Below are 22304 nucleotides of genomic sequence, written 5' to 3' on the forward strand. Positions count from 1 at the left end.
CAGCCAACCAGCCTAGGTTGATTTTAGCTGTTTTTTCAGCAGGGAAACTTTAAGAATAATCCTTTCTAATGTTGCTAAGCTGGCAACTTAATATTTTAACATGTTGCTAAGCCAGACCTAAACTTTGGGAATAAAACTTTCTCATGTCATTAAGATAGCAAATTAATATTTTAGCATTATGCTAAGCTTACGACATAAACTTTAAGAACCCTGGTGAAAAAAACAGCATATGCTGGTAGGTATGTTTTCATGCTGGTTAAAGCTGGTCCTTGTTCTTGACCAGCAACATGACCAGCATAAACCAGCAAATGACCAGCATAAACCAGCAAAGGACCAGCTTAAACCAGCATCAAAACATACCTACCAGCATATGCTGTTTTTTTCACCAGCGAATAATCTTTTCTCACATTGCTTAGCTAGCAACTTATTTTAGCATGTTGCTAAGCTAACAACCTGAACTTTAAGAATAATCCTTTCTCATGTCGCCAAGCTAACAATTTAATATTTTAGCATGATGCTAAGTTAACAGTTAAAACTTTAAGAATAATCTTTTCTCATGTTAAGCTAACAACTAATACTTTAAAAATAAACCTTTCTCATGTTGCCAAGCTAGCAACTTAATATTTTAGCATGATGCTAAGTTAACAACTGAAACTTTAAGAAAAATCTTTTCTCATGTTGTTAACAACTTAATATTTTGGCATGTTGCTAAGCTAACAACTTAAAACTTTAAGAATAGTCCTTTCAGATGTTGCCAAGCTAGCAACTTAATATTTTAGCCTGTTGCTAAGCTAACAACTTAATATTTTAGCATGGTTCTAAGCTAACAACCTAAAGTTTACGAATAAACAGGGTTTACACTAAACTTTTCACAAAAAAAATCATGCGGTACAGTTGTGTACTGTAGTTGAGTAAACTAAATTTACTGGGTGCCCTCCAGTGACTTATCCGTTGTCAGCTTGAACACATCTTTACAGGGAGCTCTCTAGGTTTTTGGAAAAGAGCCTTTATTTCCTCAGTGGCAGACAGTTCCTGTGCCTGTTCTTTGGTGTGAGACTGAATTATTAACTTCTGAAAAATCTCTGAACTCTGCTTCCTGTCTCCATCTGTCTGGAAGTAGGTCACAGCACACACACCTGTCACATCAGTGTCCACTCTTACACACTCTCGAGTCACCCCACAGTCAAGGTACACCACTCACACTCATGCGCAAGCATCAAAACGTGTCATGTCAGAACCAGCACACACCCCCTGAGACCATCTGATAGATGCCTGACATGACACAACATGAACCCCTGCTCTGTACAGTGATCCGTAGGCTACTGTAGAATTCAACTGATCTGAGATCAGCTGTAAGCTCACATATGCTCCTTGTATACGAACTGTAGCAGTAACTGTATACACGCTCATCTGCTCTGTCTCTCCATTCATACCTCCGTCTCTCCGGCAGGATGTTTACCTCTGCCTGTCTCTATGGTATTCAGAAAAGGGGAAACTGCTTTATCTCAAGGGTTATTGGATTTCCTCTGAGAAAAGGAGAATGTGAGAGAGTTTTCTCCTTTCATTATTCTAGCCATATGTATCAAAGAGCTGCAGTTAGACACTCTGACCGCGTGAGAGTCAGACGGTGTTTCTTCTTTTATATTGGGGTTGGTGCAGTAACTATAACTGTTATACATATTGTATTATAAAAAGCTGAAATAAAATAAAATAGTATTAATAAAATAACTCAAATTAAAATGACAAGTAAAAATATAAAAATAAAAGGTAAATAATTTAAGAAAAAAAAAACTATAATAGTATATTATACCAGTATAAGTTTAGCACAACCTCATGAAAATGACACATACTATATATAGTTCACAGTGATTACACAAATATGTATCAGTACCTTTTTTATTTTCTTTATTGTTTTTAATGAAGATTATTTAAAGCTATTTTATATGCTTTTATATAATTTGTGCATTGATTCCATCTCTAATATTATTATGAATATTCATCAACATAGAATATGCTGTCTACTGTATGTGCAATGATTAACTTTAGTACTATAATGTGAACAATATTGTTATATTAGTTGTAAAACATTTATACATTGTGCGACAATTTAACTCATGTTTAAATATCTTCTTAAGTATGCTTAATTTTGTTAATGAAAAATATTATTTCTTCTTTTTTTCTATGTTATTATTTCTTCTTATTTTTTTATGATTTCTTGTGATTTTCCGCTGAAATATGACCCAGGTATTTCTTCATGAGATTCACCCAGAATCCCCTTGCGGAATATTAGAATTCTTAATCATTGTTGAGGAATATCAGACGACACAATATCATCCAAGTGACGCTCAAATGAGATAAAACTGGGACAATCTGCCGAGTTCAGCGAAAACACTCCGACACACAGATGCTACAGTGACATTTCAAAGCGAATGTGTGAAGACTGTTTTTGTGTGAAGTCTTCAGATGAGGAGAGTGTGTGTTTTTTGTGTTGCTGTTGTTGTTATTAAGATCATTGTTTGTCTCTAAAATGATTGCTGCATATCTGATGATGCTTGCATCAGAGCTGTTATTAAATTTCAGTTTTCCTCTTGCAGTACATCAAAGAATGGCTGCTCTGAATATTGATTTGGTTAAACCGTTTATAGAGGCGCAAACACAGTCACCGTGGCAACCCCGCATCACCATCCACGGATCTGTCAAGGTGCTCTAATACTTTTACTACCCCTCAGGTGCTGCACACACACACACGTGCAGAAAGAGGTAATGCATGATAACTGTGGAGCTGCTTTTGTTCTTAAAACCATCATTAGGGTGGGTTTGATGTGGGACGGGCTCTGCGCTCCGCACATGAAAGCAGGGTCTGCTAATGCACTCAAAGCCCCCCTCGTTCCCTCAGGACACACCCACACCCACCCAACCCTCAGCCCTTCACATGAAAGGCCGGAGCCCCGATCCTGTTTTCTGTCCTTGATTCCTCCTCCCCCTCTCTATCCATTCAGCATCTTTGTGATTCACAGACACAGTGTTTCTGTGCAGTAGCAGATCGATGTCAAGATGACTTTTGTGTTACATCTTGGAATTATACATTCTACCATGGTGCAGTGATGGTAATACCATGGTGTTTTGATGTACAACACAGCAATGAATAAACACTGCATTCATGCATGGTTTTTTTTTCAGTATTCCAGGCTACTTCAAAGAATACTGTCATTACCTTAATTGTCGTGTCCAGAAAGATCCCAGATGGTAATACTGTGGCATTTTCTTTGTGATTGTTGGCTTATACAGCATCCACACACCTCTCACCCCTCCAACCCTCCCATTTCCATCTCTCCACATCACCACCATTAAACACATCTGTGCAGTTCTGCTCATCATGTTTTCAGCACTCTCATTTGTATTCTAGTGGCATAAGGGTAACACCAACATTTTCCTATCATCCCACAAAAATTCAAGCAGAAGCTGCATAATTGAAAACATTTTTAATAAAACTGGAGATTAAAACATGGAAAAACACTAAGATTTTAAGTTAACATTTATGTGAATGTTAATGTATTTGTACAGTGTTTAACATTTTAAAATGTTAATGGAGAAGTCCACTTCCAGAACAACAGTTTACAAATAATTTACTCGCCCCCTTGTCATCCAAGATGTTCATGTCTTTCTGTCTTCAGTCGTAAAGAAATTATGTTTTTTGAGGAAAGCATTCCCAGGATTTTTGTGATTCATTGGTGCCCTGATTTTAAACTTCCAAAAATGTAGTTTAAATGCAGCTTCAAAGGGCTCTAAATGATCCCAGCCGAGGAAGAAGTGTCTTATCTAGTGAAACGATCTGTCATTTTTATCAAAAAATAAAAATTTGTATACTTTTTAAGCACAAAAGCTCATGTAGCACAGGCTTTGGGATGCGCGTCCACGGGTCGTTCTTGAACGATTCGTTCATTTTGAACGAATCTTTAATGTGACTCGGGAAGAACGAGTCGTCTCGGGGAGTGATTCGTTCAGTCGCGCATGCGCAACAACCTGTTTCGAGTCTTCAGGTTTTTCGAGTCGTTCATTCATCTTATGGGGCTGTCACATGATGCTGATTCTGCTAAAATGAACGACATGACTCGAAAAAAGATTCGTTCATTTTGCTGAACGAGACTCAAAGGTCCGAGTTGGTAAAATGATCTGAACTTCCCATCACTATTACGAATCACGTCTTCGAATCACCACAAGTTCATTGTCTGTGAACTCCGGCTCAAAAAGGTAGAGTATGTTGAAAAACTCCATGTTATTTTTTCTTACAACTTCAAAATCGTCCGACATCGTTGTACCTTTTTGTTTGTAAACAGTGTTTGTACTTGTACTTGTACTTTCTTAGTGTTTGCGCGTTCGCTTTGTAAACACTGGGTCTGTGGTAGAGCCCGACCGATAAAGGATTTTGAAGGCCGATACTGATACAAATATTTATTGGTTTTAAAATCCAATATTCCGATATATCGGCCGATATTTTTTTTTTTTTCTTTTAAATTTAGGAAACGCGCAACAAAACATTAACAGATTTCCCTAACATTAGTTATTTGTAGTTATTTATGAGTTTTAACTAACATAATATGATAATGCATTTTAAAAAGAAACTTGTTTCTTTTATTGTCACATGTAAATTGTTAGCTGGGTTATAAGCTACCTTATAATTACAATGTCAGCTTGCTTATCCCTTTACCTGCACTTTTTAAATTCTTTCCACCAAGCTACATCAAACCATTTTCAATCATCAGTTGCTGCCTGCCTTCTAAAACCTACTATTTAGCGATCTAAATCCATTATGTGACTCGTTAATGCTGCGGCTGAACGACAGTCTGCAACGCACACTTGGCGTCATTGGATTTCACACACATGTAAAAGAAAAGCTAACTTTTATGCACAAGCTACGTTTGATACTTTTTCTCTATGTCTAAATGTTCACTCCTCGCAAGTCTAACTTAGATTTTACAATGCAGGGACTGTAACTAGAGATATGCTAGTTATAAATACAGTAATCATTACTTTATTTAGGCAGAATAAGTTCGTTGTGGTTTCCAAGCTCATTAATGTTAACGTTAGCGGTCTTCCACTGATAGTGGCATTAGCTAGCTTTGTGGTTAGCTAGTCTATGATGAGCCATAATTTAGCAATTGATAACGTCATACTGCAAATTGTAAAACATACATTTTCAATATAACAGGCCAAGGAGAGATGATACGTCTCATTGCTATAACTGTCACGCTATTAAAGAAATACTTCAGTCTCATTGTCAAAAGTTAAAAGGACAGTCAGTCAACTACACTGTAACAACGTAACATAATTACTAGCTAATTCCGCTTCACTCTCGGCTTATTTAACAGCAGCAAAACTGGACATGATAGTCACAAATTTTGTCATGCTTATTTGAGTTAAGAGAACTGATGGGGATGTTCTTTTAATTGTTATTCAAGCATTGTATGTCTCGTGACCAACTCACCATGAACACACTTCACCGATGATCTCACTCGCGGATAACTGGTTCTCTCTGCCCGACTCTGGCTGGATCAGCAGGTTGCAGGATGTGTGGCGCGTTATACACGAGTGTTGCCAACAGGGACGGTGTAGAGTGCCCTCTGGTGGACAAACTATACAATGCCAACACTCATGACATGGTTGAAGGGTGTTTCGTCCGTTTTTATTTTATGAAAAATATAAATTTATTTTTTGAAATATTCATTTATCGGCCATTATACCGATAAATGCCGATACCGATAGTTTGGAAAATGCCTAATATCGGCCGATAATGTCGGCCTGCCGATAAATCGGTCGGGCTCTAGTCTGTGGTTCCGCCTACTTTCCGCGTGACCTTTCGACGTGATTCAATAGTACGTGAACGCGCATCCCAGAACCTGTGATTCACAAGCTTTTGTGCTTAAAAAGTATACAATTTTTTATTTTCTGAAAACAATGACTGATAGTTTCACTAGATAAGACCCTTCTTCCTCGGCTGGGATCATTTAGAGCCCTATGAAGCTGCATTCAAACTACATTTTGGAAGTTCAAAATTGGGGCACCAATGAAATCTATTATATGGAGAAAAATTCTGAAATACTTTCCTTGAAAAACATTAAGAAAATAATTTCATAGGAAGTAATTTCTTCACAACTGAAGAAAGAAAGACATGAACATCTTGGATGATATTCTGTTCATAAAAGGCCACATACACACTGCAGCTAAATTCAGATGTCAGTTCACCTTTTACTCCTTAATCACGTTCTGTACACACATAATGCATTAAAATACGTGAGTGACAACTGCATTAACATCCCGAAAAACGCATTTATAGAAATGACTAATTTAAACGTGCATCAGAAATGTGTCTTAGTCTGTATGTGTCTTAGTACATTTTGACACGGGGATAGTTGTGCTCACAAGCCCTGTGGTAAAGTGTGAGTGTTGCCAGATCTTCAAAGAAAAAAAAAACAACAAACAAGGACAAGCACAAAAAACACTAAAACACCCAAATGCTTAGTTTTATAACGCCAAAAAGACCACTTTATTAACTCTATGAAGTGCTTAGTTTTATGAAGTAAGACCAAACAACATGCCTAAAAACGCTTGTAAATACGAAGACATGGCAACACTGCAAAATGTCGTTGTCACTCCTGAAACGTGGCCAAAGAATCCTTTCCACAAAAATATTTACTTTTAAACATTGATGATAATTGAATGATGAAAAATTTCTTGAGCAGCAAATCAGCATATTAGAACAATTTCTATAGGATCATGTGACACTGAAGAATTAAAATCCAGCTTTGCCATCACATGAATAAATTACATTTTAGTTCAATTTTCAAAATTACTCAAATTCTGAAAATTCTGTCATTAATTACCATTGTCCTTGCTACGTGTCTGGGTGTGGGAGCATTTCAGTTGCGTTGCTGTCTATGCCGGGTCAGAAAGCTGTCGGATTTCATCAAAAGTATCTTAATTTGTGTTCTGAAGATGAACGAAGATCTTACAGATTTGGAACGACATGAGGGTGAGTAATTAATGACAGAATTTTCATTTTTGGGTGAACTATCCCTTTAAAAGATTTAAAAATTGTACTAATATTTCAAAATATTATTGTTTTCACTGTACTTTTGATCAAATGAATGCACCTTTTTTAATTAAATACCCTTTAAACACTGGTTAAATGCCATCAAGCCAATCAACTGATGTCTTGTAGTTGCTACTGTGTCTGTAGTTTCCACACTGATTTGGTCTACGGTAAACCATGATGTGTCTACTTATACCCAGATGTGTTCACTAATGTGTAATGCCCATGAGACCAATCTACATTTTTTTAAAACATGCCCAGATGACGTCTTTCCGCAGTAAACTCCATATAATTTCCTCACCCCACTTTCACTAAAACTGTAAACAGACATTATTATCTCGTAAAGTTAAGTTCTGTGATTATAAAGCCAGTATAAGCAGTACGTTTGGGATCACTGTGAAGTAGCGTCTGAAAATGGACCTATGTGGTTTAGACATAAGCGAATGGTTACTGGGCCGCCCTTTTTGTGTGTTTATGTGTGTGGCTCTGGTCAAAATGCCTCATGCATATGTAGTCATTACTTCCATGAATAACTAGTAAGACAAGGTTGCGGACTGAGGTTATGATTGTGCCTTCGGTGTACTGCAAGTTCATTCGTTGTCACGTTTAATAGTATGAGTTATGAGACACCAAACTCCATTGTGAGCTTTGTTTCATCTACTGCTCAACTTCCATCTGTAGAACCCTCATCAATCCACCCATTCATAAATTCTCCAAACCACTTGTCCTGTATAGGGCTGCGGGAAGCCTATCACCTTCAACCGGTGTAACGGAAAACCACATAGAGCAGGACGTAGCCTCAAACATGAGAAGAAAAGAAAAACGGCTGTGAGATGAAAACCGTTCCCCTCCCTTGTGCATTGTTGTTGTAAGCCGCCAGTCTTTGACAGAGAAGAAAGAGAAAAGCAAGAGAATAGAGTGTCTGCCCTCATCTAAACTCCCTTTCAGCCTTTAGCTTCACCTGTTTAATGAGCATCACTGTCACTCATTTCTGAGGAGATGAAAGGGAGAGCCCTTCTAAAGCACTTACCACCCCCTTTATATGCTAAAGTCAACTCAATTTTATTTATTTATTTATTAATTTTGCTCTACTTTCCTTGAAGAACACAGCAGTCATGCACCTATTTTAGGTTTTTGCAGGGTGCACCAGCAGCAGTCCTGACTCACTTGCAAAATCAAGTGCAATGTTTTAGAAGTTGCATTCAAAATCCACTTGGCTGTAAAGAAGCATGATGCGTTTGGAGAAAAATGTACTATTTTACCGTTAAAATATCTCATGACATGTGTTTAATGCACGTTTAAGCCCAGCTGCCTTGTTCTAAAGCACCTCTTCATTTTTTCCCAAACATTCTTTCCTCAAAACGATGACGCATAGCCCGACTGAGTCCGCTGCGTTTTATCTCCATTTTAAAAATAACCAGTCGCAGTGTTCTTACATGCCCTCCTACCACAACCCTCAGGAGGCAGAGAGAAAGAGAGGTAGAGCGCTCAAGCTGCCGAGAACACCCAACGAATCTTTATCGGTAATTATATCACTGACGCCGCAGCCGTTTCAATCCCTCTGTCTCCTTTTGGCCCATTAAGTCTTCTTCGAAGCAGCCCTGAGGCTAAAGCCGTGCCCCTCAGATTGGAAGTTATTTAGCATGCTGTTCACTGGTCTTTATCTGAAGAAGTAATATATAAAAATTCAAATGAATTACTTTCTTAACAGAACCTTGGCCTAACAGTGAATACATTAAGCTGGGGTGCTTATTTGGGAAATTCAAGTTTGAATCTTGCATGCACCCCAGCTTTGTCTTTTTTTTGTCTGTCAGTATGAAGTGGTGAAATGCCAAAGCTTAAAGTATGGGGTGAGATCTTCACTATCCAAGGACGTGCGGTTGTGTGTCAGACGTTCACTCCTCACTATCTGCCTTTGATTCGCTCTTTATCAGTCTTGTGTCACACTGAGATAAAACTTTTGCATTAGCACATTTTTGTGCACACGTCAGAAATGTTATCATATATTTAGGTCATAGCTCATCATTGTTGTTTTACATTCTCAAAAAAACTAATTCTGAATGATTTATAAGCTTGTTTTCCCATGGGGACCTCAATTTAGGTCCCTACGGTGACACAAGTTCGCCTGAGATGGTGTGTATTTAGGTTTAAGTCTTCACCAGAAACAAAAAAGAAAACCATACACACATACACACAGTTTAGAGAGCAAGGATCCTGCTATATGGTAGCTGATTTTACATGGTTTCTAGTTGGTCAAAGCCAACACTGCATGGTCTTTAGCTGTTCCAAGGTAGTCTAGATCAGTCAGTGACCAGCAATGCATTATGTGTAAAGACAAGTTTGTACTGTGTGAGATGTGATATTAAATTTACAAAATGTTGCTGGATTTTTTATTATCACTGCACTGAAGCTAAATGTACATTTTTATATGAATTTTTTTTTTTTTTCTTAAGAAAGTGGTGTTAAATTTTAGTTCATGTTTATTTGCATATCACTTTTACCAATAATACAGTTCAGAGCAGTTTTGAAGTTAACCATAAAAATACAAGATAATTAATATATCCTAAAAAAATATATTTGGTAACACTTCACATTATGGTCCTGTTAGTTCATGTAAACTGTGACTTCAATCTTAAACATACAATTCACTACCAGTCAAAAGTTTTTGAACAGTAAGATTTTTAATGTTTTTTTAAAGAAGTCTCTTCTGCTCACCAGGCCTGCATTTATTTGATCCAAAGTAATGTTTTACTATTTAAAATAAATGTTTTCTATTTAAATATATTTTTTATTCCTGTGATTTCAAAGCTGAATTTTTTAGCATCATCTCCAGTCACACGATCCTTCAGAAATCATTCTAATATTCTGATTTGCTGCTCAGAAAACATTTATTATTATTATTATGTTGAAAACAGCTAAGTAGATTTTTTTCAGGTTTCTTTGATGAGTAGAAAGTTTAGAAGAACAACATTTATCTGAAATACTGTAGAAAGCTATATTTAACATTATAAATGTCTTTATCATCACCTTTGATCAATTTAAAGCATCCTTGCTAAAAATTAAAAGTATTAATTTCTAAAATTCCCCCCTCCCAGACCTCTATGGAGGTCTGTTAAATGAACGTAAACATGTTTTACACAGAGTTGAGTGTACTACACTTTTTTCGAGTAGCTGAAAGCATAATCAAATTAGTCAAAATAATTAATAAACTAGCAAACAGGAAGCAGGGAATACATGGAACTTTGTGAAGTTTTTGTGTTTGACAGTGCTGCAGGGTTTTGTGGATGCTGATTCCATGGGGGCCTGGAAACAGCGTGTTCAGATGAATCCTGGGTAGATGGATGTGCTTAGGTGCATGGTACAGCACTAGTACCGCATTATTTTTAAGTACACCCGTTTGATCTTCACATACACCAGGCACAGCTCCTGCAGCACCTGTGAGGTTTTGACAAAGAACTAGTAATACAGTGATTTTTCCGCTCTTATGCAATATAAATGAGATTTGGATGGAGGATGGGTGGTGTGAGGACAAATGGAAAGAGAGAGAAGCAAGCGGAGCAAAATTACCTGCTAGGAACCATTGCGTGCGGCTCCGGAGACTAGCATGAGGACAGAAGATGAAGAACATTCCCACTCCTGCTTACATAACTAACATGTATACACCAACACCCACAAGAGATGGCTGCCTCAGGCTCCAAATGACACACGCTGCAGAGATTACAGAAGCAGAGAATGTGCTCTGTAACAATAGCGTCAGATGATGAAATGTGTTTGTGTTCACTGACGCACAAACTTTAGGGGTATTTTTGTCTCTAACTTTGTGTTTGTGCTGTTTTTGAAGTGGAAGTAGAGAGTGTTGTGGTTCAGGTCAGGTCTCAGATGAAAGATCACTGGGGTTTTTGGGCAAAAGTAAGGAAAATCTGTCCGGGTCTTATTTCACTCCAAAATCAAAACCGAAATGTGATAAGTTAAATAAGAAAAATTAAGCTTTTTGTAACCTTTATTTAACATTTTTTTTGTGACACTTAGGTATTATTTACATTAAATTGTTAGTATTTTTTTGTTTGTTTGTGTGTATGTATGTATATATTTATTTATTAGTAGTTGTAAATAAATAACTATATATACACTGCCGTTCACAAATTTAGGATTGGTAACATTTAAAAAAATGTTTTTAAAACAACCGTTACTCATCAGTGTCTCGTCTCGATCCTTCAGAAATCATTCTAACATGCGGATTTGGTGCTAAAGAAATATTTCTTATTATTATCAATGTTGACAAAAATTGTGCTGCTTAATATTTCAGTAAAAAATATGATGCTTTTTTCAGGATACTTAATTTAAAAGAACAACATTTATTTTAAATAAAAAATCTTTTGTAGTATTTACTTTCACTTTGAAATAATTTAGTGCTTTCTTGATTCATTTTAGAATAAAATTATACACTGTAAATTTCTATTGTGTACTACATGTACAGTTTTATGCTATACATGCTTTCATATGATGTACATTACACATCACAGTTTGTTTGTTTGTTTATTGCATAATTCTAAAAAAAAATCTGATTCTAAAAAATTCATTATTTTCTTTCCGACATGTTTGGTGAGATACTGAGGTAAGTCGGCACACAAAGAATGTCTCCCCCTCTGTCTCGCATCTGGAGACTTAAAAACTGCTTGGTGATAGAATCAACTCACCCACTCCCTCTCTCCCTTGCTCCCTCCCTCCCTTTCTCCTTTTCTCCTCCCACTCTTTCTTCCTCTCGCTCTCTGTGTTTTCTGGAGATCAGATGTTGAGAAGAGCGCAGCAGGAGAGAGATGCAGACAGAGGAGAGAGTTACTTTAACATTCACTGAAGGATCTATAGTTCAATTATTAAGACTGAGAGAAGACAACACCATGGCAATGTTTACTTTCCTCCAGAAATGAGCCCTTTGTTTCACAGGGTCCATTTCTCAGCAGATTTTTAATCATTTTAACTGCTCCATCCTCAGAGAGCACTAAACACAAGAAGTGAAGAATTTGGTCTTTAAACTCCAAGTAAAGGAATCAGAAAAAGCTAGTTTTATTTACTGTGAAGAGTTTGGTTTTGCCGTTGGGAATCGCTGCACTGGTGTTCTGGGGGTCAGTGCCCCTTCTCTTTCCTCGTGCGTGGCTGCGAGAGGAACACAAGTCAGGATGACAGAGATCGTGGTGACGGACTGTAATCTGAACTCGGTGTGTGAGCGCGTGGAGCAGCACTGCTGCGTGGACGATCCTTCAGCCATCAAAAGACACACCAACACCGGCGCCAAACTGTGGGGCCGTGTGCGCAGTAAACTACTCCGACAAAAGGTCACTCGCTCTTTCATTCTCTCTCCATCTGTTACATCCTCTCTGCAGCTTCTGCTCTCATTCTCTCAATCTGTTTTCTGCCTGTTTCCTGGTCTTTAACTGACTGAAAGTCAGTTATCATACTGTCTGTCCACTTGGTTGATCCTTGTAAAAGATATTTGCTTCTTTGTAGAAGATCAGTTCTATCTCTCTTGTACCTGCTTTCTTCTTCACCTGTATGTTTCATTCTTCAGAAGATTGGTACATATTGTAAAGTTACTGAACAAGATGATGTTTAAATATATGTTGGGGGTAATTAATAGTGATGGAAGTATGTTTTTCCTCCTTTCTTTACTTTTGTGCATTGGTGGTTTGTTCACTCTTGTTTTATGAATGAGTGTGTTCAGTGTTGTTGGATGTTAGATGTTAGTTGGGCTGTAGTGTGTGTGTGGGCTGGCTGCAGTTAGAGGTTAATTATCACTTTAACCTGCGGTCCTCAGAGCCCCTGGCAAGTATCACCCACCCACTGATGGAGGTCAATTAATCACACCTTTACTCTCACACACAGCACTGAATAATCTTTTAGTAATAATTACAACACCAGAATGCAATTGCATAGGCTCTTATAGGACCTAGCTGAGATCTAGACAAATGGATGTTTTGATGGTGAAACAGCAGGGGATTTGTGTGATTGTGATAGACATCCCAATAGAATGTAAACTTATTTAATTTTATTTTCAAATTAAATATTTAAAATAAAAATGAACAAAAACATGTACACTACCAGTCAAAAGTCTTTGAGCACTTTTAATGTTTTTTAAAGAAGTCTCTTCTGCTCACCAAGCCTGCATTTATTTGATCCAAAGTACAGTACAAACAGTGCGATTGAAATATTTTATTATTTAAAATAACTGTTTTCTATTTGAATATATTTTAAAATGTAATTTATTCCTGTGATCAAAGCTACATTTTTAGCATTATTACTCCAGTCACATGATCATTCAGAAATCATAATGTTCTGATTTGCTGTTCAAGAAACATTTTTAGAATTATGTTGTTATTGTCAATATTTAAAATAGTTGAGTACATTTTTTCAGGATTCTTTGACGAATCGAAAGATCCAAATATCAGCATTTATCTGAAATGAAAAGCTGTACCATTCAAAAGCTTGGAGTCAGTATGTATTTATTTTAAAATTTAATTTTATTTAATTTAATTTTTTTTTTTTGGAAAGAAATTATACAAATTAATACTTTTATTTATGAAGGATGCTTTAAATTGATCAAAAGTGATGATAAAGACATTTATAATGTAACAAATAATTTCTATTTCAGATTAATTTTTTTATTCATCAAAGAAACCTGAAAAAAAATCTACTGTTTTTAACATAATAATATTAATAATAATAATATTAATACATGTTTTTGAGCAGCGAATCAGAATATTAGAATGATTTCTGAAGGATCATGTGACTGGAGTAATGATGCTAAAATTTCAGCTTTGAAATTACAGGAATAAATTACATTTTAAAACATTAAAATAGAAAGCAGTTATTTTAAATAGTAAAAATATTTCAAAATTGTACTGCTTTTGCTGTATTTTGGATCAAATAAATGCAGGCTTGGTGAGCAGAAGAGACTTCTTTAAAAAACATTACAAATCTTACTTTTCAAAAATATTTGACTGGTAGTGTATTTGAATAAAAGTAGCCATGCAATTATTATTGATTATTTATTGAAATATTATTTATTAATTATTTGAATAATTATTAATTTAACTGACTTAAAATCTCACAGTGTTGAAGTCGACTTAGTGCGATTTTTTTTTTTTTTTTTTTTATGTTTTGAAAGAGGTCTCTTATTATAACTGAGGTTAACTGTTTTCTATTTTAATGTCTCTAAAAATGCAATTTATTCTTTATTCTTTCTCATTACTTCAGTGTCACTAATATTGTCATTCTAATATGCTAATATGCTCATTCTAATTTGCTGCTTAGGAAACATTTCTTAGTATTATCAATGTTCAGCTGCTTATTTTTTATTTATTTTTTTTATTTATGTATGTGTGTGTGTTTAAACCATGATACATTTTTTCATGATACCTTGGTGAATATAAAGCTCAAAAAGTTCAAAAGAACTGCATTTGCTGCATACAAGTAAAAACAAAAAAACTGTACTGACCTCAAACTTTTGATCAGTAGTGTAAATCTAAGTTTAACACAGCAAGAAAGAATGATTTCACGTCAGTGTGATTTCTAGTGTGACTAGTATAGCTTTAATGGAATCTCATTGGTGTAACATGATCGAGTTCATTTTATATCAGTGTTCAGTGTTGCTGAATGATTGTTCTGCTGTGATGAGATCAGGGCCTTCACACTCTGCATGTAACCGTGGGAGTTAGGTGTGCAGCTGTGTGTGTGTGTGTTTGTGTTTGTGTGCCGATGTGAGTCGGCGAAATCTAGGTCTCTCCACGTGGGGTATATGCCCTGCCAGCACTTTGAGCAGTAATTTATGTGCATAGTCTTTCTGGCTATAAGAACAAAGCATTTTAGCCTCTGCTGTATTTCTGTGTCCTCTGCCCAGTCAGGTCAATGCTCTTCCTGATCCACTGACCCAGGACTGACCGTAGACACAGATTACAGACAAAGACCCCTCAGATGTAGCTATAACACACATCACTGTGACTCTAGGATAACAGATTTTGTTATTAACACACAACAAAGCAAGACACCCATGGCTTTCCATGTGGCAAGCACATGCTCCCTGTCTCTTGCATTGTATTTCTCTGACTTCCTCTCCTTCTGTTGTTTCTCCATCATTCTGGTTTTATTAGACATATAGCCGCTTATGCATTTCTAGAAGGAATTGTTCCTGTAACTCACATATACATATAGACACACCCTGTCTTTGTCTACCCACAGGTATTGACACATAAAGACTGTCTGTTAAAGGTAGACACAGACAGTTGCTCAATATATAGTCATATTCAGTCACAGGTGTAACAGATACACACATAGTTGCCACTTACTGGCAATTACGTTTATGAACAAACCTCATTTTGCAGTCATTTGCACTTTAAAATGCTTTGAAACACTCTCTCACACACAGATGGCCAGTCTCATTGACTGAATCTTGAATGAGTCTTTGTGGCTAAGAGAGTGTGTGTGTTTATCTGTATGAGTGTGTTCCTTTGATATGGTCATGAATGATCCCAGTGTTGTCTCATGACCTGCTTATAAAGTTTGACCTCCACAGACGTGCGTTCATTTGATAAACGTAAATCTCAACAGAATCACCACTTCAACCCCTCAGGCCAGAACCATTGGCTGTGTCCAAAATTGCCCCCCTAAACCCTTTGTTGGTGTATAGTGCACTATTTGAGGAAACATTTGTATTTTGTAGTGGTGTCCCAAACCATAGTGCACATTATCAAGTGTCCACATTCAACCCCAGAATGCACTGCAATAATGAGTTTGCATTCAATGTACACTGAATGGCTAGCTGCTAGAGAAAACCCATGTACTGTGATGCTTGTACCCAATCAAACTCTTCTGCATTTTGCCACAAATTAGGTAGATGATTTATTGAGAATGCATTTTTGCAGAATTGTACACCATTTTGACACTGTTGGATTGCCACTTGAGGTAAAATCCAATATCAAATCTTACTCCTGAATCAAAATTAGTTGGGAATCGCTGCTCTTTATGCAAGCACAGATTTCTACATTCAGTAATTTATGAGCACATTTTCTTTACTGTGGCGCTAAAGGGATAGTCCACCCAAAAATTCTGTTACTATTTACTCACCCTTACGTCATTTCAAACTTGTATGACTTTCTTTGTTCAGTGGAACATAATAGATTAACATTGCACCCAACTGAATTTCATTGAATTTTCATTGAATTTTCATTGAATTTTTAGAAAGTCATACAGCTTTAGAGCAGCATGATTGATGGTAATAAAGACAGACCTTTAATTTTTGGGTTTTCACACAAAAAGTATTCTCATAGCTTCATAAAATTAAGGTTGAACCACAGATGTCACTGTGTGAACTATTTTAACTGTGTCCTTACTACCTTTCTGGGCCTTGAACGTTCCTGTTTTGCTGGGTCAGAAAGCTCTCGGATTACATCAAAAATATCTTAATTTGTGTTCTGAAGATGAACGAAGGTCTTACAGGTTTGGAACGAGTAATTAATGGCCGAATTTTCATTATTGGGTGAGCTATACCTTTAATGCACACTAATATTCGCTATAGTGCCCCTTGTGGCAATGCAGAAATTATTCCTCCTTTCAAAGGAATAAGAGAACAGAAGGAGGGAGGTTCTGTGAAAGAGATGTATTATGCACAAGAAGAAGAATATATCCCCAGAGATGAAGCCATCCTCGGCTGTAACTATCTTCTCTCCAGCCTATACTGCTTCACAAATGGTGCTCCAGGTTATAACATGCTAATGACTGAACCACTGATGAACCCTGCTCCTCTATAAAGGCCTTTAAATGCCAGCTATATGCTAATGGATGCTTTTATCACCTACATAAATCTTCACCTGCCAGTGTGAGGGCACCAGACCCCTACGAGGGGCTACTGGACCCCCACAAGGCCTTGCTTTTTGGGCTAATGATATGGAGGAGGGTGCTGGTGAGGTCCGTTACTGGACACAACAGCTGTTGACCTGCTTGAATTTCTTTTTTACAGTTAAGTGCTGTGGTCATACCATGGTACATTGATGGGAACAACATAGTACTTTGATGTACAGTATGTGACCCTGGACCACAAAAGTAGTCTTACAGTAAGTAGCCTAGGTATATTTGTAGCAATAGCCAAAAATACATTGTATGGGTCAAAATTGTAAATTTTTCTTTTATGGCAAAAAATCATTAGGATATAAGTAAAGATTTTGTAAATTTCCTACCATAAATATATTGAAACTTAATTTTTGATTAGTAATATGCATTGCTAAGAAATTCATTTTGGCAACTTTAAAGGTCATTTCTTAGCATTTAGATTTTTTTGCACCCTCAGATTCCAGATTTTTAAATAGTTGTTTCTCGGCCAAATATTGTCCCATCCAAAATATTCAGCTTTCAGATGATGTATAAATCTCAATTTCAAAAAACTGACCTTTATGACTGGTTTTGTAGTGCAGGGTCACATATGTCATAACACATTTTTACACTGTCTAGTGTACGCCATTGTATCATGTAAAAAATACATGGAATGTTTGTGTGTGATTCAGTAATTCTTTCACGTTTTGTCTCGTGATGATTTGTGCAATTGTACCAAATGGGTCTGTGAGGAATTGTGTTATTCATGGTTCTCTTTTAGCAGATGTTTAGCTTTTAGATTTATGACACTTTTAGGTTAACTGGCTTGCATTTATTAGCAACAGAGACATTAGCATCTAATGGGAACTGCTGTAATGAAAGTCTGTTAAATATATATCTTATGGTCCATAACTTTCAGGGTATTTACGATAGCTGGATTTCTTGTCCTGGGGTGGCTGTTTCTTTTAGTGCCTGTAGTTACTTTTAGTTCTGTTTTTAGCAGCCACACAAACAAAAACCTTTTGGTCATGTTTTTGGACACTTACAATAGCAATACCTTGTTTTATGATTGTTCTATTGTGTTCTTCCTTTATAAAAATGTACATACTATAGTAATACCTGGGACTTTGGTATTACTGTAAACAGTACTTCCAAGAATACCATACTGTGTTCAAAGAAATGCTTTTTTTCCCATAGTACATGTACTACAGTTGAGGTCAAAAGTTTATACCCCCTTTTCAGAATCTGCTAAATGTTAATTATTAAAAAAAATAAGAGGAATCATAAAAAATGCATGTTATTTTTTATTTAGTACTGACCTTGATAAGATATTTATGATATAAAAGATGTTTACATATAGTCCACAAGAGAAAATAATAGTTTAATTTATAAATATGACCCTGTTCAAAAGTTTACATCCCCTTGATTCTTAATACTGTGTTGTTACCTGAATGATCCACAGCTGTGTTTTTTGTTTAGTAATAGTTGTTCATGAGTCCCTTGTTTGTCCTGAACAGTTAAACTGCCTGCTGTTTGTCAGAAAAACTGTATATAAACTGTACAACTGTATAAATGATGATCATTCAGTACCATGGCTTATATCAAGGTTCTATGGTATTACCATCTGATGCTGTCACTGTAACATGGTACAACCTTTGGTCACTTTGGTCACAAGGACGGTCTTAAGTGTTGTGTTTAAATACCTTATATGGAAAAGCTTTAAATATGTTGTGTGAAAAATATGTATGATGATGGTAAATGATGTGAGCATGACAGTGATGACCATGTTTATGAGTCAGCAAATTATTGGCATTTCCTGTGTGATTAAGTTACGTTTACTGGAAGAGGCCCAGTTCAGCCCGGCAGGCCGAGCCTGTGACATCAGCCCAATGCATCAGAACACTAAAGCAAACATCAGTCTGACCTCCACACCAGGCTTGAATACCACAGTAATTACGGCTTTTTCCCACACCACACGCTGAGCAAATGCACGTTTTCCTGCAAATGCCAAAACTTCTCCAGAGTGAGAGCTATAACTACTGGCCACATGCTGCAGAGAGAGATGTGTGTCTGGCTGTAATATGTCATATAGTCTTAAAAAATAGGTTGGTCAGGATGTTATGAAACAGAGCTTGTTATCTTACTGTGAGCTTGTTTGTGGTGTTCATTTTACTGCTCTAGCCTGCATTGCTCCCTGAGTGTTCGTACAGTGTAAACAAAGTGGCATAAATACATGTTGTGTTACTGTATTCGTGCATGTTTGCTCACAACATGAGTCACATTACATCTTCAGCCATGCGTTAGGCTTTATTATGCAATACTAAGGCTCTTTATGTAAGGAGGACGAGCACAGAGCTACACCAGTCAAACAAATCCACCTCCGTTCATTCATACATCTGACGGCACACTGGAGCTGGATGTTATACAGTATGAAAGATGAGTTTGACTGTTTTGACTTTTGACTGCAACCTCTGACAGATTGGATTGAGTAGAGATGGGATTTGAGAAATGGTTTTCCTCTGAACCAATTTTGATTTAGTTTTGTCATGATTTCTTTCATGATATTTGCTTCCAGTATTGGTTTTTCAGTGCCTGGATTCTTCTGCACCTGCTGACAGATCCTAAAATACTCTTGACAGTGTTTTCTGCACTGTTTCTGAATTTACACTGCTGTGACAAAGAAATTATGTTATGAGCTTGCAGTTTCATCATTTTATTTCCCTGTCCTTGCTGTATACTAATACACCACATTTAAAAATTTTGAAGTATAAGAATTTGTATGTTTTTAAAAGATTATTATGCTCACCAATTGTGCATTTACTTGACTAAAATACAGCAAAACAGCCATGTTAAGTGTTACAATTAAATAACTTTTCTATTTTAATACATAGGAATGGAATTTATTCCTCTGATGCAAAGCTGAATTTTCAACAGTCTTCAGTGTCACATGATCCTTCAGAAATCATTGGAATATGCTAAATTGCTGATTAAGAAACATTTCTTATTATTAGTTGTGCTGCTTAATATTTCTGTGGCATATATTTTTCAGGATTCTTTGAATAAACAGATAAAAAAAGAGCTATTTATTTGAAACTGACATATTTTGCAACATTATAAATGTCTTTACTGTCACCGTTGATTAATTTAAAAGAATAGTTCACCCAAAAATTAAAATTACGCCATGATTTACTCATCCACAAGCCATCCTTGGTGTATATGATTTTCGTCTTTCAGACGAATACAGTCAAAAATGTCCTGGCAGTGAATGGTAGCCGAGATTTTCAAGCCCAAAAAAAGTCCATCCAGCCTTAAAAAAAAGTACTCCACATGGCTCCAGGGGGTTAACTAAGCTATTCTGAAGTGAATCGATGCGTCTGTGTAAAAAAAATATCCTTATTTAAAACTTTAAAAAAGAAATGCCAATCTCTAATACTCTACATGCATTCATGCATTTTAATTGTTTGATTATCTCAAACAATACAAGCTGTAAATGATTGCTTTGTGCTACAAGGTACAGTGGCTACAAATTACTCTGTGGAATTCATGGCTAGGAAGAGACAAAGGAAATGTAAAGAGAAAAAAGGGATGGTGACAAGCTTTTAAACTCTACTTGAGGAATGTGAATAAAATATTTGATTTCTCTTTGATCAAACAAAGTCGTGTAATTGCGACTGAGACAGTAGACTGTGTGCGTGTCTCTGCAGATATTACCAGCACGATCTGTTTGATGTATTTAAAGGATTCTCCAGTGACGTGTTCTAGACAGAGTAGCGTGATTGGCCACTGAGGTCAGTGTAACCTTAGTTTGGTGAAAAATGTGCAGTCTGTCAGCCAGCAGCTCTTCTCAGTTGTATGTGGCTCTACACTGATGCAAGGTGTGTGCGTGTATGTTTATACACACATACGTAATTAGAAGTAGTGAGCTTTTATGGTCATCTCTACAAGGACTTGCGTGATGCACGCGCCTGCTGTATTTATGACAAATGCACTGATATCAAGTTCTTCCTCCCTTTGTTCTCTGTAAGGATCCTCAGAGCAGAGTCTCTTTGACTCGAGAGAGAGCAGAGAGAGGCCGGCCAGAGAACACAGTGTTCCTGCTCTGTACAGCAGCAGGCTGGCAGAACAGAGGGAGATGAGGGAGACGGGGTGGGCGGTGGGGGACACGCTGTATGAGAGAGAACGAGACAGCAGGAAAGAAGAACAGAATGGAGATCTGTATCTCCAAAAGTTTAGAGATGTGCTCTATACTGACTATAAAACAAACTTTGAAATAAATATTTCTTATTACCCTGATAAGCTTATATTTTTCAGTATGTATGGAGCACTATGGGGGGTTTTGGGGCATGTGTAGTGATTAAAAACACATTTTTTTTCAATGTGTTTCCTGATAAAATGCGGTTTCTAGGCATCTAGTTTGGTAATACCTTGTTTTTTATGTACTATATTAATACCATGCAACATATATGGTGTTAAATCACATGGTAATACTATGATACTTTATATTTAAAAAAAATCCAAAACAACAAAACACTGGGCTACTTTACCACTGTTGCCATGGGTTGTTTTTGATGTCCTTGGGTTGAAGCGACCCTTGAAGTACAAAATTACCAGGGGAACCCCGACAAAAAACGTGTATTTTATCCCCCAGAATGCGATTTTTAACAGGGGGACCCCCTCGCAACGCGTTTGGGCTACTTTTGAGGAGCAATTGGGCAGGATTTGTTGTGAAAACCTGGCAACCCTGATTACACCGTTTTCTACGGCTGCATGATAAACCCATTTTAAAATCAGAATAAATCATAAGACTATTGTGAATTCACAAATGCTGCGATTCAATAAATAAATACATGCATAAATCATTTATAAACGTTCACATTTATAAATGTGAGTTTGTTTTATAGTACATAATGTATTTTCACAGTTTTGTTCAGTAAAACCATTTGATTACTTGCTTTTGATACTTAATTTGAACCAGTGATTATTGCCTCATTGTTATTATATATGTATTTTAAGTTATTTTAAAGGCTATTGTTTGCTCAAGTTTATTTTTATTACCTCAAAAAAAATTATAATTATCCAATTACTCTATTAATCATCAGTATAATCGACTGACAGCCCTACTTCCAAGAATACTTTTTGTATGTGTAGTTATAGCATGTGTTTTGCGATGTGTCATGGTAATAATTTCTGAATATATACTATGACAATAGCATGGTTTTTCAGTGTGTGCCATGATAATATCATACTTTTCTGGCACTGTACTATGGTAATGCTTTTTTGGACGTGTTGTCTGGTATTATGATGTTGTTTTATATTTATTTTGATAATATGGTTTCTAGATATTTACTATAGTAAG

At 36.4% G+C, this 22304-nt stretch overlaps 1 protein-coding gene across 4 annotated transcripts in view; it reads left to right on the top strand.

The window, feature by feature from the left end:
• The window catches only part of abr (ABR activator of RhoGEF and GTPase), a 191447-nt gene that overhangs the window by 156399 nt on the left and 12744 nt on the right, over positions 1 to 22304 (top strand). Inside the window, exon 1 of one of the 4 annotated variants that reach the window (XM_051109099.1) lies at positions 11863 to 12423. The exons of the other annotated variants lie outside the window; for them this stretch is intronic. Within the exon in view, the coding sequence (XP_050965056.1) occupies positions 12268 to 12423 (156 nt within the window). The 5' untranslated portion in view covers positions 11863 to 12267. Of the gene's footprint in view, positions 1 to 11862; positions 12424 to 22304 lie in introns of those variants that run through there. 4 annotated transcript variants of the gene reach the window in all.

Source organism: Labeo rohita, chromosome 5 (assembly GCF_022985175.1).
Source record: "Labeo rohita strain BAU-BD-2019 chromosome 5, IGBB_LRoh.1.0, whole genome shotgun sequence".
In the NCBI taxonomy this organism is placed as follows: Eukaryota; Metazoa; Chordata; class Actinopteri; order Cypriniformes; family Cyprinidae; genus Labeo; species Labeo rohita.